At 46.3% G+C, this 15,670-nt stretch overlaps 3 protein-coding genes across 3 annotated transcripts; 1 reads left to right on the forward strand and 2 right to left on the reverse strand.

Annotated features, from left to right (window-relative positions):
• Window positions 1-6,003: 6,003 nt before the first annotated feature.
• Asppvi_005276 (uncharacterized protein) lies at window positions 6,004-8,753 on the reverse strand (the record flags this gene model as incomplete). Its single annotated transcript, XM_043301200.1, has 12 exons — window positions 6,004-6,332; window positions 6,405-6,825; window positions 6,923-7,000; window positions 7,060-7,084; window positions 7,154-7,160; window positions 7,223-7,498; window positions 7,772-7,989; window positions 8,067-8,156; window positions 8,214-8,268; window positions 8,344-8,550; window positions 8,616-8,679; window positions 8,745-8,753. 12 exons carry the CDS (start codon window positions 8,751-8,753, stop codon window positions 6,004-6,006), a joined length of 1,779 nt encoding a protein of 592 aa, XP_043157135.1.
• Window positions 8,754-10,462: 1,709 nt separating this feature from the next.
• Window positions 10,463-11,258, reverse strand: Asppvi_005277 (glycoside hydrolase family 18 protein; the record flags this gene model as incomplete). Its single annotated transcript, XM_043301201.1, is given in 3 exon segments — window positions 10,463-10,601; window positions 10,614-11,123; window positions 11,185-11,258. 3 exon segments carry the CDS (start codon window positions 11,256-11,258, stop codon window positions 10,463-10,465), a joined length of 723 nt encoding a protein of 240 aa, XP_043157136.1.
• Window positions 11,259-13,007: 1,749 nt separating this feature from the next.
• On the forward strand, window positions 13,008-15,362 carry Asppvi_005278 (uncharacterized protein; the record flags this gene model as incomplete). Its single annotated transcript, XM_043301202.1, has 7 exons — window positions 13,008-13,387; window positions 13,588-13,998; window positions 14,064-14,123; window positions 14,175-14,355; window positions 14,410-14,534; window positions 14,628-15,137; window positions 15,200-15,362. 7 exons carry the CDS (start codon window positions 13,008-13,010, stop codon window positions 15,360-15,362), a joined length of 1,830 nt encoding a protein of 609 aa, XP_043157137.1.
• Window positions 15,363-15,670: the final 308 nt, after the last annotated feature.

Consider the following 15,670-nt stretch of genomic DNA (forward strand, 5'->3'; position numbering starts at 1 on the left):
ACAGCCTGTGCAGCTAGTGTTACCTTAATCTAGTTAACAGCAGCAGTAATCTCCAGCTTCTAGAGAGGGGGGTGCACAGTAAACACCATATAAATATAGTGCACCTTGCTCTTTAGCACCTGTAAACTATTAGTAAAATCTATAAAAGAAGAAGTTATATAACTCTAAAATCTAAAAGGAACATCTAATTCAATCTAAAACCATTAAAGAAGAGCTAATTTAATTAAAATCTATAAGATATAACTATAATACAAAAGAAATCTACAATAAGAAATTATAATGTATTAAATACTGATAAAACACAGCTAGATCAGTAATAGCACAGAAGAAAGGGATACTTATATAGATATACTTACACTTTTTAGAAGTATAGTACTAGCAGGACTTCTGAATACAGCTATTTACTGTGTAATAGTTGATGCAGCAGTGCTAGGGGTTATAGATTTTTACCTAAAGGCATAGAATGCAGGGAGGTCTGCAAGGCATTATTAGCATATAATTCTGCACATCCAGGGTCTTACTGGTGTTGATAATATTAATTCTCTCTCTTGCGGACTTCCTCCCTTTTAAATAGGGAAGGGAAATATATTGTCAAGCAGAATCACTGCGGTGCAACACAAAGAACCCATATCTAATAAATATTGGATGACCTTAATTATAAAATAACAGAATCATAAGATAAAGGAGATAATGAAGCCTTGAAATATCAGAATTATAAGATAAAGGAAAACAACAAGCTGTGAGATAATGGAGTTGTGAAATAAAGGAAATGCTAAACCACAAAAATAATAGAATTATAAATGAAAGGAGATATTAATAAAGCTATTTAATTTAGATAAATAATTGTCAAATACACACAAGAAACTGTCTGATTTAAACAAAATCCATTAAATAAGAGAAGTAAGGCCTACAAATCTGAACTATCGTCAGCCTGATCCATCAAACTAATTACTTAACGCGGAACTTACTATCTAAAATTAACTATTTAACTACTAGATATAAGTTAGGAAGCAATAAACAGAGTAAGGAAGCCACAGAAGATAAAGGAGAATCTATATTACTAAACTAATCAGAAGATCATACTTATTAGGCATCTTAATGGTGCTGACAAAGGAAGAGAACAAGGAGAAGTTCTCCAGAGACCTATAAATCTACTTATACTATGGAAAACATAATACATCTTTATAGGTCTACAATAATCACTATTAATTATTTACCTATAATAAAGCTAAAATAAACACTGCAACCTATAATAGCAACAGAATATATCATTTAAGAATAAGAGATTTACTCCCGCACCTTAAATGGCTGTGGAGAGATGACATCAATCCAGAACAATGAAGCCTTCTACATTTCTAAATTAGGAAGTATCGCGGCTTCAAGGGCGAAGCCTATAGAGAAGGGAGGTAACTGTTAAGGGCTACAGCAGACCATAAAGCCGCTGTATGTAGCTAACACTAATAGTGTGGATTACTAGATCACATGATCCACTGTAGATATCTCCGCGAGTTACTAATTATTCCACAACTCAGCAATTAGTTCTCCTTGCTCAGGCAATATACAGTTATCTTGCTCCCTTCACGCTGGTCTTACCAGTTGACCTTGGACCTTAATAGCCGACCTTACACTGCTACTGTAATATTAAGCTCTTTATTCTTAAAGACCCAGATAGTAAGCATAATGTCCTTTGTGCCATCATTAAGTTTCACAATCTTAAAGGCTGGTCAGAAGGCGCTGACAGGTATGTGAATCCATGGATAGCTAGTTACTGAGACTAACTCCTTTTCTCAGAACTAAATTCTTCATGTATAGTGATTATCACATGGCTTATTACCTAATCAACTAAATTATCTCACTAGCTTTCCGCGATGGGGCTTTCCTTAATAAATTAACTCTAGATCTGATATGGCAGCTTTGAGTTTAAAAGGGCTGCTAGTTACTTCCCCTCTAATAGAAGCCCAAGATCCTTAATACCCCTCTCCTTTAATGTATTAAGTATACTCTGCATGGCTATAAGCTCTATAAGTTATTACTAATGATGTATAACTTAAGTTAACAAGCTCTCAGGGAGTAGAGTTGCATTTGGTGCGAGTTCGGGCGAGTTCAACCTTAGTTGGACCCGAACCGCTGCGGTTTCAGGTCCAAATTTTAGAACTCGAAACCAAATCAAACCCGATGCGATTCGGTTGCGGTTTAACCGCAAAAACCCGCCGCTAGGCCTACCTAGGTATAGCTAGGCCTATACTAACTAACCATGGTTAGATTCGGTTCAGTTTCGGGTTGGTTAAACTGCTAATTTTAACTATTTTAACCCTTACCATTCCCCCCAGGGGCCCTATCTAAGGCCCCTTACCAAGCATGCTTATATAAATTTATAATTTTTATATGAAATATATAGTAATTATGATCATTCTAATCTATATTAGAAATATTGATTCAATATCTATAGGGTTGAATGGGTGGTGGTTAAAAATTATTTAAAGTATATAGTAGTTGTCGGACCTTGGTGCCCATATATATATATCTCTGTACTACTTTCATACCAACCTATTACAGAAATGATTATTCCCTTATATCTCAGCAACCACTAGGTATTTTTAAATGATATTTATATCACTAGATAGCCCTTAATTTAGGCTATCTAGTGATATTAATATTATTTAAGRATATTTAGAATTTAATGATTTCTAGGTAAAATGGTGCRGGTTGGTTAAACCCAACTCGAAAAACCGCAGAAACYGTAACCGACGGTTTTCACCTAACCYGGATCGGGTCTGAGGTAGCCTAACCGAACCCAAAGCAGTTCCCTAGGCTTACCCCCGAACCCGCACCGCTGCGAGTTCGGTGAGGGTTGGATTCGATTTTTGCGGGTCGGTTATGCAACTCTATCAGGGAGCTAGGTCAAGATGCTAAGTTTAAGGATGATATTAGCTATTATAACTACTAGTGCTAGACTGCTAATGAAGTTAACTATATATTTTCCCCTATAAAGATAGCTCTGCTAAATAAAAGTACCCTCTAACTATATCTAACTTAACCTTAAAGGGAACTTCATAAGCTAGGAGCGGTAGAGAGTGATAGGATAGTCCAGTAATATGGTTTTTAAGAGGCATTACTAGTCATAGTTTATTGGCCGCGATCTCCAGTATGTAGTGCTTCTCTAACCCTCTAAGGAAGGTCTTCTTTGGGCTGCTGGAAGCATGCTCAGGAAGAGGGAGGTCCTTGCCCTATTAGGTCTTACTAACCAGCAGAAATATACTATTTACTAAGACCCTAAAATTCTAGAGCTTAGACAGGAGTAGAGGGAGCTAAAGGAGGAGATGTAATCACTAGCTAGTATAGTAGTGAAAGCTCAGGAGTAATTCCCTCATCTATATGAAAGATATGGGGCAGTTAAAAAAGAGCTCTCTTAGCTAAGGAAGAGCCTGATCAAGGATACCCGTGAGATAGCTAGAAAAGAATATTTTCATAATAAGCTGGTGCTTGAAGTTAATAGATAGATTAAGCAACTTCTTAGCTAGTCTGATACTAAAAGTTATAAAGATAATAACTCTGATGATAAAGACTGGGATATTCCTATTCTAGAATATATCTTTCCTGAGTGAGCATAACTTATAAAGAATTTCTATAGCCCTGAAGTAGAGTGCTTTAATGTAGATAAGCTACTTACATGATATATCTAGGTTACTAAGGACATGGTTGCACTCTTAAAGCTCTATGAATCAAGCTGGCAAGGCAACTGAAGTAACTAGGCTGTGAGTGATGATGCTGAGGCTAATGAAATTAAACATAAAGAGTCAAAGGAATCACCACCTTCTGGAGAAGTGGAAGCCCTGAATTGCTAAACAGATATTTGTATTGTTTATTGCAGTTTGTTGCAGTGTTTGGCATCTAATCCACCTCCATATAGATTCCCTCCTAGGCAAAAAGATTCACTCTGTTGCCATCTCATTGATATTTATCTCAGCTGTGTGCATGATGGGATTAGCTGCACCTGGGTGGCCTGCTGCAACATCCCTAAGTTTATAGAGGCTACTGAATTCTTAGCACATGCTGTTAAAGTACACTTATATGACCCTAAAATCAAATTAAAACATCTCCTAAAGAGACCTCAGTTAACTTGCAGCAATACTTCCTCCATCAACAGCATAGACACTTCTCTGGAATCATATGGGCGGTCAGGTACTAGCACTCCCACTTCCTCTGTTGATCCTGAGATGGCGAATATCAACCCACGCCTATCAGAACCCAACAAACCCGCCGCTACTGAGCCTCCACTGCGTCGCTCAAAGAGATTGCGGCTTGAATAGTAGCGTGGGATGATGTCTAGTGCAGCCGTTGCCACCTGAGCACAATGTTCTGTTAAGTCAGCTGCTGGGATCCTTTTTATAGAGAATATTTGTTGGCGTCTACCGGTGTATATATAGCTAGTCTCAGGTACCTGCCAAATGCACCTTGTATTCTTAGAATTCCTCGCTCTTGAGTAGTAAGAATGTATCGCAATAATTGGGAAGTATCCATGCATGCTTTATCGTAATTGAAGTCGGCTTCCCCCGTCGCTGATGCAATTACTTTATCTGCTTCCAAACGAAGCCCCTCAACGTCGACGGGCTTCACATCGGATCGAACCGTCCGTTTCGCTCCTCAGTGCCAACGAATTGAAACTCCAGACCGCTGTATCAGCTACTTGTTCCTAGAATAGACCCAAGTCATTTCTTACCTCGACTTCTCGCACAGACGTAGGCCCATAGAATGGGAGCAACGTTTTCCCATCTTGTGTGGCACAACCCAGCGACAAACCGAAGAATGTGATTTGGCAAAAGCCTTTGCCACCGCATTCCAGTTTCATTGTCGCTCCTAATCTATACAATCGACGCAGCCTACTTTAGCTCATGCCTTTATCCATCCACATTCCGAGGCGACTATCATTGTCTACTTTCTCTGCATCAAAATCGATACATCCACCAAAGCCTCCATCTCCTTATTGTCATTCAGCAATTTGGATCCTCCATTTCTTCTTCTGTATGTGGCTTTCTGCGGCTTGATCAACTAATTCATTATGGATTTTGGGGTCCGTATCTCGTGTATGATGATATGAACTACGAATGTACTATCTGTGAACGAATCTTCTGCTCTGAATCTGCACTTTACGCCCATTGCAGGCAGACATGACAGCATCAATGGTGTGAAATGTGTTGCCGGGTTTTCGTTTCGACTCAAGCGAAATATAAGCATATTAAAACGTCCAGCAGACATAATGTCTGTTCGATCTGTCCTCAACTACAAGGCTTTGCTACTGGTGAGGAGCTTCAAGACCATTTAGTGAAGACTCATCACTTCTGCCCAAAGTGCAACGTCTATTATGATTCTGTTGAGCAACTGCAAGAACATGACATTAACCAGCACCACCTTTGTGTCAAATGTGGCGACTACTTTGCGAACGAGAATAATTTGCAAATGGTACTACTCCAGCTAGAGTTGAATACTTCAATTTATTGATTGCTAACAGTACCGTTTCTTCAGCATCAACAGAAACATCGACCTCGAAATTTGGAATGCTACGATTGTGACAAAAGCTTTAAATCTTTTCCCGGAATGCTAATCCATCTGGAGTCGGGAAATTGCGCGTCGGATACTGCTGAGGAGGAAATTGACGATATAGCCCACGATTGTTACCAGAGCCGGAAGTATATAAATGATGATACCGGGGACGGAGGGCAGCTCTACAGATGTCCCAGCTGCGAAACGAGTTTCTCAAAGCTCTCTGCACTTTACCAACATGCAGAGGATGTCCCTCCGTGCTCTTCTCCTCTTAATGGACACGGTTGTCTTGCTAAGCTGGAACGGTTTGTTGCTCTCAGATTACTACAGGAGCTTCGCGTCTTTCTCTGCGTCATTTTCTCATTATGTTAGACAAGAACGTCTTTCGGTTGCTATCTTCGATATTTTAAGCAATATAAAGACTTCCTGAAGGCGCTGGTGCCTCAGGAATAAGGCTCTCCCTTAGTGATGTCCATGGGCGTGCCGGTGGAAATATTGTCCATAATGATTCCGTGATGCGGACCTCGACTGATGCACGTCACTTTCCTCATCGATTACCGAAACAGTCTCGTCTTCGGCTCGGGTGGCCAATGTTGCGGATGCACTGTTTGAGCCTGAGGCAGGCTGACCATCGCCGTCCAGAAGAGTGAAACCGACTGAATCTGTGTCATCCCACTTCCAACCATCTGACTCACCGTTGTTCTCTTGGGCCGGGCTCTGGGCAGGTCCATCCGAGCCATCCCGCCGCATGAGAATGACATGGTCCTGCCAATTCTTGGGAATGCGAAGCTCTGTTGGCCGTTAGCGAGCCAAGAACACAGAAACTGATTACAAAAGAAGCTGTAAATGAGCGCAACACGCACCTTCCACCTGCCAGAATCGAGGATGCATCTCCGGACGACCTGTGTACGAGTCATCGTCGCCATACTTCCCGTCTCGCCTGGTGAGATCCGCCCCCGTCGAGTCCCCATACACAACGTTACACACTATTAGCTTGATGTAGTCGACCCCCATGGCGGTCGTTCTCGTCTGATAGCCGTCATCTAGGTGGCAGAGGGCGTTGTACGTGCCCGAGGACAAAGAGTAGACACTGTTGCTGCCAAAGGTGTTGACGCCGCCGGCGATGCGGGCCCGGATGAGGTTCTGATTACCCGCGAGGTAGCCCCCGTAGGTTCCGAGGAATGTGCCTGTGGGGTTGCTGCTGCTATCGAACAGGTTTACCGTGTATTGGCGTGGAAGGGGACCGCCCCATGGCTCAGTCTGCCACATCTGGTTGTTGTTGGTCTATACAGAAGGGAAAAGGGAGATATCCCGGTTAGCTCAAGTCTGCCCCACCACCAATAGGGATACAGGAAGACATGGAGAGTCAATGAGGACTGACCTTATCCCGGATGTATATAATTTTCTGGGTAATGTAAGACTGGTAGGTTTGCTGTTCCCATGGCGTGCAAGAGGTACTCTAGAAAGACATGGTCAGCCGGCTTGATATCGAGGAAACTTGGCGTTGGGAGAACTCACGGCACCGGTTCCACCTTCTGCGGCGCTAACATCCATCTACAGTTAGTATTATGCGATCCCAGCGAGTGAGGACGGTCATCGTGAAAACACTTACGAATTGACTAGCAGATTTCATAATCCTTGTTAGCACAGATCCAAGGGCGCTGGAAAGCAAAGGACATACACGGGAACTCATCGCAGGAAATTGATTCACTCCACCCATACATTCCTGCGGCGTTCGATCCTGCTTGCCGAACCGCAAGAGGCCAGAGCGACCGTTTAATCTGTTTACAGTGGGCAGCCATATTCCCGGTCCCACTTGGATTTCCACAAGCCAGGTCCCGATTGGTGTTGCCACTATCGCGTTTGTATGTCAGACGCATGAACATGGCACCCATGTAGGTTGGCGACCACTGCAATGCGTGGCTATCCAGGTAATTCTGGATATTTATGCAGATTCCTGTTGCCGACTGTTAGCATAGCGACTGCGGAACAAATCAAGGGGGATCAATGGAAATCTTACCCGCCGCCGTGTAGTGGGGCATCGTGTTTTAAGTGGAGGTGTCGAAATTGGGAAAGTCTTTATTTGGGAACCATTCACAGTTGTAGTACATAGCCGGGTAGTGCATGCATTGACCTGTGGTCGCGCATTTGCTGACCAAACTACTCATGCCATCCAGAATCATGCATGATGTGCCATCTGCATCACATAGATAAGGACAAGTCATATTACCGGACGCAGTGCTCATGTCATCGACGGTGTTGCAGGCAATGAGGCCCCCAAAGCAAGCATTTCCAGTGCTATTCAATACCAACGCCTCAACAGCTTCTCTCTTACTAAGGGGGTCACTGCTCGCATAGTTGACGCAGGTTTCTTCCACAAGAGCCAGCGGGTCACTGGGAGAGACAACGTCATATTTGTCACCCCAGTATGCTTCTCCATTGAGGAAGCTGCCGCAGGGTGGAAATTGAACTGGTTAGCCCAAAGTCTAGATACTTCGAGAGGGAAGAGAGCGTATATCACTCACGAGGCCTCCGCCTGGATAAAAATGGAATAGACGAAGTCCGCCCAATAGCAGAATCCAGCACTCATCAAACCATCGCCCGTAATGCTTGCACTGGCACTCACACCCAGCTAAATAGTGTTGGTCATCCCCGCCGTCACATATCCCGACATCAAGTCGCCCCCAAGGACGGAAATGCCGAAGCGGACTTCGGGGGTGAGAGACACTGTAACAAAAGACTCAGTTAAATCGTTCTCTTTGTTCTCGCGAGTTCTGGGCCAGGCATAGACACTTGACTTACATACCAGATTTCCGTGCGCAGTGAGCGATGCGTCAAAAGTCAGCTCAAAGGAGTAAACTTGATCATTGCTGCTGTGCAAGTCCGCTGGTGCAACACTGGCCGTCTTGCCTGCAGCATCTTGAGGAAAGTACACCTCAGTGCAAGCCCAGCTGAGACTAACACCCGCGTTCAGCTCACCTAAGACCTGGAGGGAGGCCTGTATCTGACCTATCAAGCCAATTCAGGACCAATGCTGATTAGACCCTTAACTAAAAGACTGGGAAACCCCGCACTGAAGAGTTTAATGGCACTGGTATTGGACTGCATCACAGCCTCAGCCCAGAGAGTCATGAGAATCTGCAAGGAGAACAGAACGTTAGTATACAAGATCCACTGTTATAGAGAAGGGCCCAGTAACCTACCGCGGCCATCAGTTTGATCAAGAAATACCCATACACTGAGATCAATTTTGGCGTGGGCAAAATCGCTCCCTCAAAATAGTATCTATACTAGGCGTTCAAGGCCAGTTTGATATCCGCATCAATGTCAAAGGTAGCATTAATGTTGGTCTTGGGACACCTAGCATGAGTGTGGAAGAGCTTAATCTTTTCTATATAATCCAGGGGTAAGTAGCCCGACTCATCTTTTATAATTGTGGTCATCTTCTGGAGCTAGTCATTGTACGCCCTGAACCATCTCTTGCGTTTCTTGGAACTGGGGCTGTCGGTCAGCTCCTTCTAGTATTCCAGGAGATTAGTGTAGTTAATGCGAAAGTTCACATCGCCCTTGGCTTCAGCTGAGGCACCGGCCAAATCGTAGTCCACAGTGAGCTTATATATCTTGGTGGTGGACCGTGCCTGGATATTTGAAGACTAGCTCTGAGATCTGAGAGGAACCAGACTGATAACCTGGGCATAATGGCCCACTCTAAGATCCTTGGGCATTTTCACAATGGTATTTGATGCACCACCTTTGAATAAGGAATTACAGTTGGACCTGTTGACAAAGAGGTTGGTGCACTGAATATGGTACGTCTTAACCACATTATCAAACATGTTGTTGTGGTTCTTGAACATACTCAATCACTTGTAGACTTTCAAATCTTACTTAGCAAGCTCCTGCTCATCGGTCAGGAATGTCTATTAGTTAACTAACAACTCATCATAGGCGCTCGTGTCCCCGTCAATCATAATAAATGCGAACGGGTCAGTGGTATCATCACTCATAGCTAGTCAAGTTGTTAGCGGTGGCAGCTCCATAAGGCCACAAATATAAAGGTGACTGACCATCATTGTTGGATGTGCTCTCGACGCTGTAGTAGTAGCTTACATTATCTTCTTCCAGGTAAGTGAACACGTCTGCCGGGTCGACTGGCTAACTATTAGCTCCATTAGGGGGATCGTAGCATAGCTTGTTCGTGCCAGAAGAGTAGATGCTATCGTCGCCCTTAACAGTGTGTGAAAAGATCTCAGTTCATTAAGTAATCAGGACTTTGTCCTTGGGATAGCTGTCATTACAGCCATACCACTTACAGTTCTTATATGTATCTATATAGTAATCATGGGGTTAGAGAGCAACAAGGCGAGGATGAACAGACCGAGTACACACCTTTGGATGGGCAGCAGAACTCAGACATCGCATTACAATCCTCTGTCTTCTGTACCAAGTCTAGTTCCTTTAGCCTCTTTCCGATGCTCGAACCGGCTAGCACGGGGGTCCACTTACTAGTACCCTCATAATTAGTTTCCATCTCGAACGCATACATAGATGATGCACACATATTTCCACAGGTCATCCAGGAGCACTTTTCCAAGGCTAAATCTGTGTTGCAGCAGAGCGAACGCTTTCTGCTGAAGCAGAAGCCAAACCCGGTGCGGTCCAAGTAGGAATCTGCCACCAACTTATACTTGCCCTGGCCACAAGTGCCGCCGCCTGTACACGAGCCATCCTGACTACCTCCTTCCCAGCGACAGCCCTCCGGCATGGAGTTCGTCAGGCAGCAGATTAAGCAATACTATGCGTCACTCTGTAATTTGGTTCCGACTTTGCAGAGTGTTTTATCTGGGTTCTGGATCATGCCTAGGGAGGCGGAGTGCATGTATTCAAGCACACTATATCCTAACTTACACTGACCAGTGTTCTAATCCACACAGTCTGAGATGTAGCAGTCCGTTCCTGTATAGGCAGAATAGAGGGTCGCGAGGTCCTGCGCGGTCTGGTCACTCATAGAGCCACCAGTAAGCAGGTCCCCGCTAGCGACTTCCTTACCCAGCAGGCCGCTGAGAGCTTACCAGTCATATATATCCTGGTCCAGCGACCAGATCATCACACCCCCCAAGCAGACTTCATTGGCATAGGCAATCTTCTGCTGGAATGTGATGTTGGTATTAAACAAAACCCACTGGGTGGATGAGTCCCAGATCATGTAATTCACTGCATCAGTGTCATCAAGAAAGACGACCGCATCATCAGAATTCATATACTCAACAATCTCTAGAGGTTTTTCTGCATTAACACTTATCTTTAAGGTGAATGCAGCGTGCGAAGAGGAGAAGTCTGAAGTTATACCTTTATAAGAGAGGACGCCTGCTGTGGCAGTACAGGGACCAGCATTTCCAGCATAGGAGAATGCACAGCCTGGCTCTACGCAGGAGGGATCATCTACAGTGAATAAATAACCATAGAACCCAGTGCCCATCACGATCTTGGATGGCTCCACTCCGGCTTGCCACATCAGGTCAAGGGCCAACTTGATTTCGGTAAGATTCATGTGGGCCTGCATCACCTTGCAAATCCATCTGCTGTGGGTCGTTAGTATCAGTCTCAAGCCCAGATGGCATCTAGCATATTGATCTCACATACCGGTCCAAACCATCCCACACCCTATGCAGATCATAGGTCATCAAGTTGGTCCAATCAGCACCCGCGTCCAGCATGTTGGGCACGTCAAAGTATTACAGGTACTAGTAACTTGCCGGTGTGGTAAAGGTGATCCCATAGCTGGTCCCCAAGGCATTGAGCACCTCTCAGAGCGCCGAGACCAAGTAAATATAGTTGAAGGTATCTTCCGGTCTGCCACCACGGTCCGTCACCACCGGATACTCCTAGTTGAGATCCACACCGTCAAATCCAAAGGTTTGTAACGTGAACAAGACGGATTTTAACTAACTCACGCGTCCCGCCTCTGTGCTGGCCATGTCGGACCAGAAGGACGCAGTGGCCCTGTCATTGAATAACCAACCCCTGATTGACAGATAGACCGAGAGACCCGGGCGTTTTAACTTCAGGTTGACCAGGTCATTCATGATCTCGACCTCATCAGCGACGCCAGACATTAGGCTAACCACCCATTTGTCCGCAATACGCTTGAATGTGGCGAAGGCATAGTTGATGTGAGTCAGCCCATCAAGAGCGAGGTTGCTGGGGCTCCATGAGTCGCAGGTTTAGTTGTTTGCCCACCCTTCATAGTAGCCAATTACTCGCTGCAAGACATCGTTGGAGGAGCAGGATGGGACCGTGGGAGGCCCGCAGTTGTCACCCTGGCATCCCGTGCCGCAGAAACCATCGGTAGTGCTGCAAAAGCCCCATTCCGAGCAACACACATTGAGTGGGCACGTCGCACCGGGGCTAGATGCATCCTTCCCACAGGGTGCCGTGGCATTGCAGTTGCTGATACATATATCACCACAGAAGTCACCGTATCCACAAATCTGGATCAATGGTATATCTCGTTAGTTGATGGACATTTTCGAGGGTCTATTACACGGGCACGTACACCTTATCCATCGCTTATGCCACAGCAGGCACCATTGTAGCAAGGCGCGGTTGCATTACAATAGTAGGTCATCTGAGCGAGTACAGAAATTGAAAGGCTGAAGAGGAGCAGCCACTGGATGATTCGGGGTCTCCATGCCTCCGTGGAAGGTCGCCAAATCATGGCAAAAAAGAAAATAGGGCTAGAGGAAGAACATAGAGGAAAGAAGTGTCGAGAGACAGATGGGTCAGGTAAATGAGTGAGCGGGCAGAGACACTAAAGGACAATATTGACCTCAACCTTCCGATGAGGGTCCAGTCACTGCCCACTTCTCTTTATATGCCCCGAGACAATCTCGGTCCAATTGAACATTTTTTCCCTCATTTTCCCTTGGGCTAAGGGCTATGAGCTGGATAGGTTAGCACCTCGCTTGTGATGTCTATCCGCAATCCTCCTAGTTAAGTATGTACTGTACAGACCGTACCGGTATTACCAGACCGCAGGCAACTCCACATGAAAGGCAAGCTTAGTGACTCTGTATACCGCATAGGTCGACTGTTAGAGCAGGACCTATCTTTATTCAACGGCTTCCCAGTGCACAGGGCTTGTCGTGAAAAAGGATGGCACGCTCAAAATGCTCACAACAACGCTCCAAGAGAGTCGAAGAGCTTGAGACTGGCCGAATGTACCCAGGGATACACAGTAATTAAATTCGGGGTTGTGGAGCGACTCTAGTTAGTAGTAGTGCCACTAGTTCTGCGTAGTACCTGATCTAATTGCTTGACCTCGGTGTGCGGAATACTACAAGTCGCCCCTGGGTTGGTGATTTTTTGGTAGCTAAATTGAGAAGAAAATTCAATTGGAAAGATTTCTTTGTATCTCTTTGCATCAGTTGCGAATTCAGTGGGAAGTCATACTCCCACCCACAAAAATGGCGACCTACGTGACAGCAAGGAAGCAGCTTCTGGGTTGGCTCTTGTGGCTTATCTCTTTTGCTCTTGTCCATGCGGCCTCGAACAACACATTGTTCATCTACACATCATCCACCCTGAATTCCTCTCTGTTCTCCACCACCTATCTTTCTACATTAACTGCCAGCGTGCCATGTTACTCCGGTCTTGGAACCGCAGTCTTTCAGACCAGCCGGTGGTCATCGAACGCCCTGGATCTCATTTGTGCTGATACCTGCCAGACGGCCTTGAACAGTTATGTTGCCACGGTGGACACTACCTGCGGTAAGGATACCTTGTATAATATATCTGGGTCATTGCAGACGGCCAGTGATGCCGGGAGTGAGATGCTGTGGAAGCAGTCCGTGACTTGCCTTACGGACGCATCATCCGGCGAATACTGTAATAGTCTCTCCAAACCGCCAGCAGCAACGGAGTGAATCTGACCTGCAGTGATTGCGCTCTGGACTACATGACGACCCTCGTCAATGCTCCGTGGGGTCAGCAGCTCCTTGATTCAGCMTCTGTAAGCAGTCAGATATCCCGCTGCTCTTCGAGCAGCTCCTATAGCGTGACCTACACCGCAAGCTCAAGCCCGGCGGCGACGACGAGCGCCCTCGCTGGTGCGGAGAAGAATGTGCGGTGCAATATCACGAACCCCAGCTCGACTCTCTATGTTGCCTCAGCCAACCAAACATGCTTGCAAATTTCGGCCGCTGCCAACGTATCCACTCCGTCCTTGGCGAGCATCAATGCTCTCGGGCCGAATTGCAGTTATCTGACGGCGAACCAGACGTTATGTCTACCCGAGGTCTGCGATATTTATATGGTCTCTCCCAACGATACCTGCGCGTCCATTCTCGGGAATTTACGACGAGAGATCTCGATCCCGACTTTCCGGTCCTGGAACCCCACTATCAATTCTGCCTGCTCAAATTTGCAGGCTTTGCAGGGACAGTATATCTGTCTGAGGTAAGGTCCTTGGAGCCAACTCGGCTTGTTGCCGGAATTCGGATTGGTTCACTGACCATTCCCAGCCCTCCGGGTACTACCACTATCCCTAACAGTTTTGCTCTCAAGGCTGTCACGACCGCTGCGTGAGTAATGTGTCCGTGATGCCTGCCTTAACATCGATTGACCAACCTTAGACCGGTTCCTTCCAACGCCGTTACGACTTCCAACACTAACTGTGGATACTGGTACACAACCCAAGCTGGCGATACCTGTGACACGGTTGTGTCCATGTTTTCCATGTCCGAGAGCGACTTCTATTTCCTGAATCCTCAACTCGGCAACAATTGTTCCTCCTTGTGGCTGGGGAATAGCTACGTAAGACAATCGCTGGCAACACTCCGATGGCTTGATTTACTGACCCTGGGCCAGTGTGTGCAAGCAGTCGGCAACATTCACACGTACTCCAGGTATCCCTCGAGCTCCATTACCTCCTTGCCGGCTTTACCTTCCACAATCAACGTTAATGCCACGGTGACAGCAAACCGCACCACATCGTAAGCCAGTTCCAGAGAGAAGAGAATACAAACGAGGGAGAGAGCATCACTAACCAGGAGGGGATTTTCTTTTTGGGGGGGTTCCTGTTCCAGCTGGCTTCTTTCCACCGGACTATCGATCTCTACTTCCACCTGGACATATAATGACACTGTGTATGAGATGACCAAGGGCTACACGCTCTGCCAAGACGCAATGTCCTACTACAGCCTCGATACCGACGATTTGAACTTTAGCGATCTCATGGCCAACACCGCCTGGTTCAGTGAATGGGATCGCGTGTGTGACTTGGACCTAAGCCAGCCTACCCCCACCATCCCCTTCAACACCAGCATTCCCCTGACCACCGCCAGTGAGACGGGGACGGCTTCGGTTTCGAGCAATGCTGCTGCAGGCTCGACCTCCACCATTGTCTCGGCCTCCCGTACGGCAATCTCGACCTCTTCGTCGATCAGTCAAACCGCCACCTCGACGACCTCGACCTCTGCTGCGTCAGCGACGGCTACCGGTTTGGTCATCTCCCCGAACGGCACTTGCGGCGGAAGCACGGGGTTCACATGTGCGCAGTCTGGCTTTGGCGATTGCTGCAGTATTTGGGGTGACTGGTAGGTCTTGTGAAATATCTCGAAGCTCGTTTTGGACCCCGTTTCTGACCTGCCTTGGCCAGTGGTTCCACCAGCGATTATTGCGCCGCGTCCAGCTGTGACTCCACCGCGGGAGTTTGTGCTGGTGGTGTCTCCCCAAATGGTCTCTGTGGGGCGAGTAACAACGCCTGGACCTGTTTCAATTCAGGCTTTGGGGATTGTTGCAGTACTTACGGCTACTGGTAAGCGCACTCACATTCACATTATTAGGGGGTTTTTCGCCTTCCGCTCTAACCCGACTCTGGTCTACAGTGGATCGACTAGCGATTATTGTGGCGCCAATTGTGATTCCAAGTATGGCCCTTGCTCCGGGGCAATTTCACCTAATGGACTCTGTGGCGCCAATAATGGTGGTTATACATGCTTCGGCTCCGAGTTCGGATCCTGTTGCAGTATCTATGGGTATTGGTAAGTGAATAATGGTCAGGCTAATGACCGTCCGAGTCCGAGGATAGACTAACCGAGATTACAGTGGCTCCACCGACGCTTATTGT

This window comes from Aspergillus pseudoviridinutans, assembly GCF_018340605.1.
Source record: "Aspergillus pseudoviridinutans IFM 55266 DNA, scaffold_3, whole genome shotgun sequence".
In the NCBI taxonomy this organism is placed as follows: domain Eukaryota; kingdom Fungi; phylum Ascomycota; class Eurotiomycetes; order Eurotiales; family Aspergillaceae; genus Aspergillus; species Aspergillus pseudoviridinutans.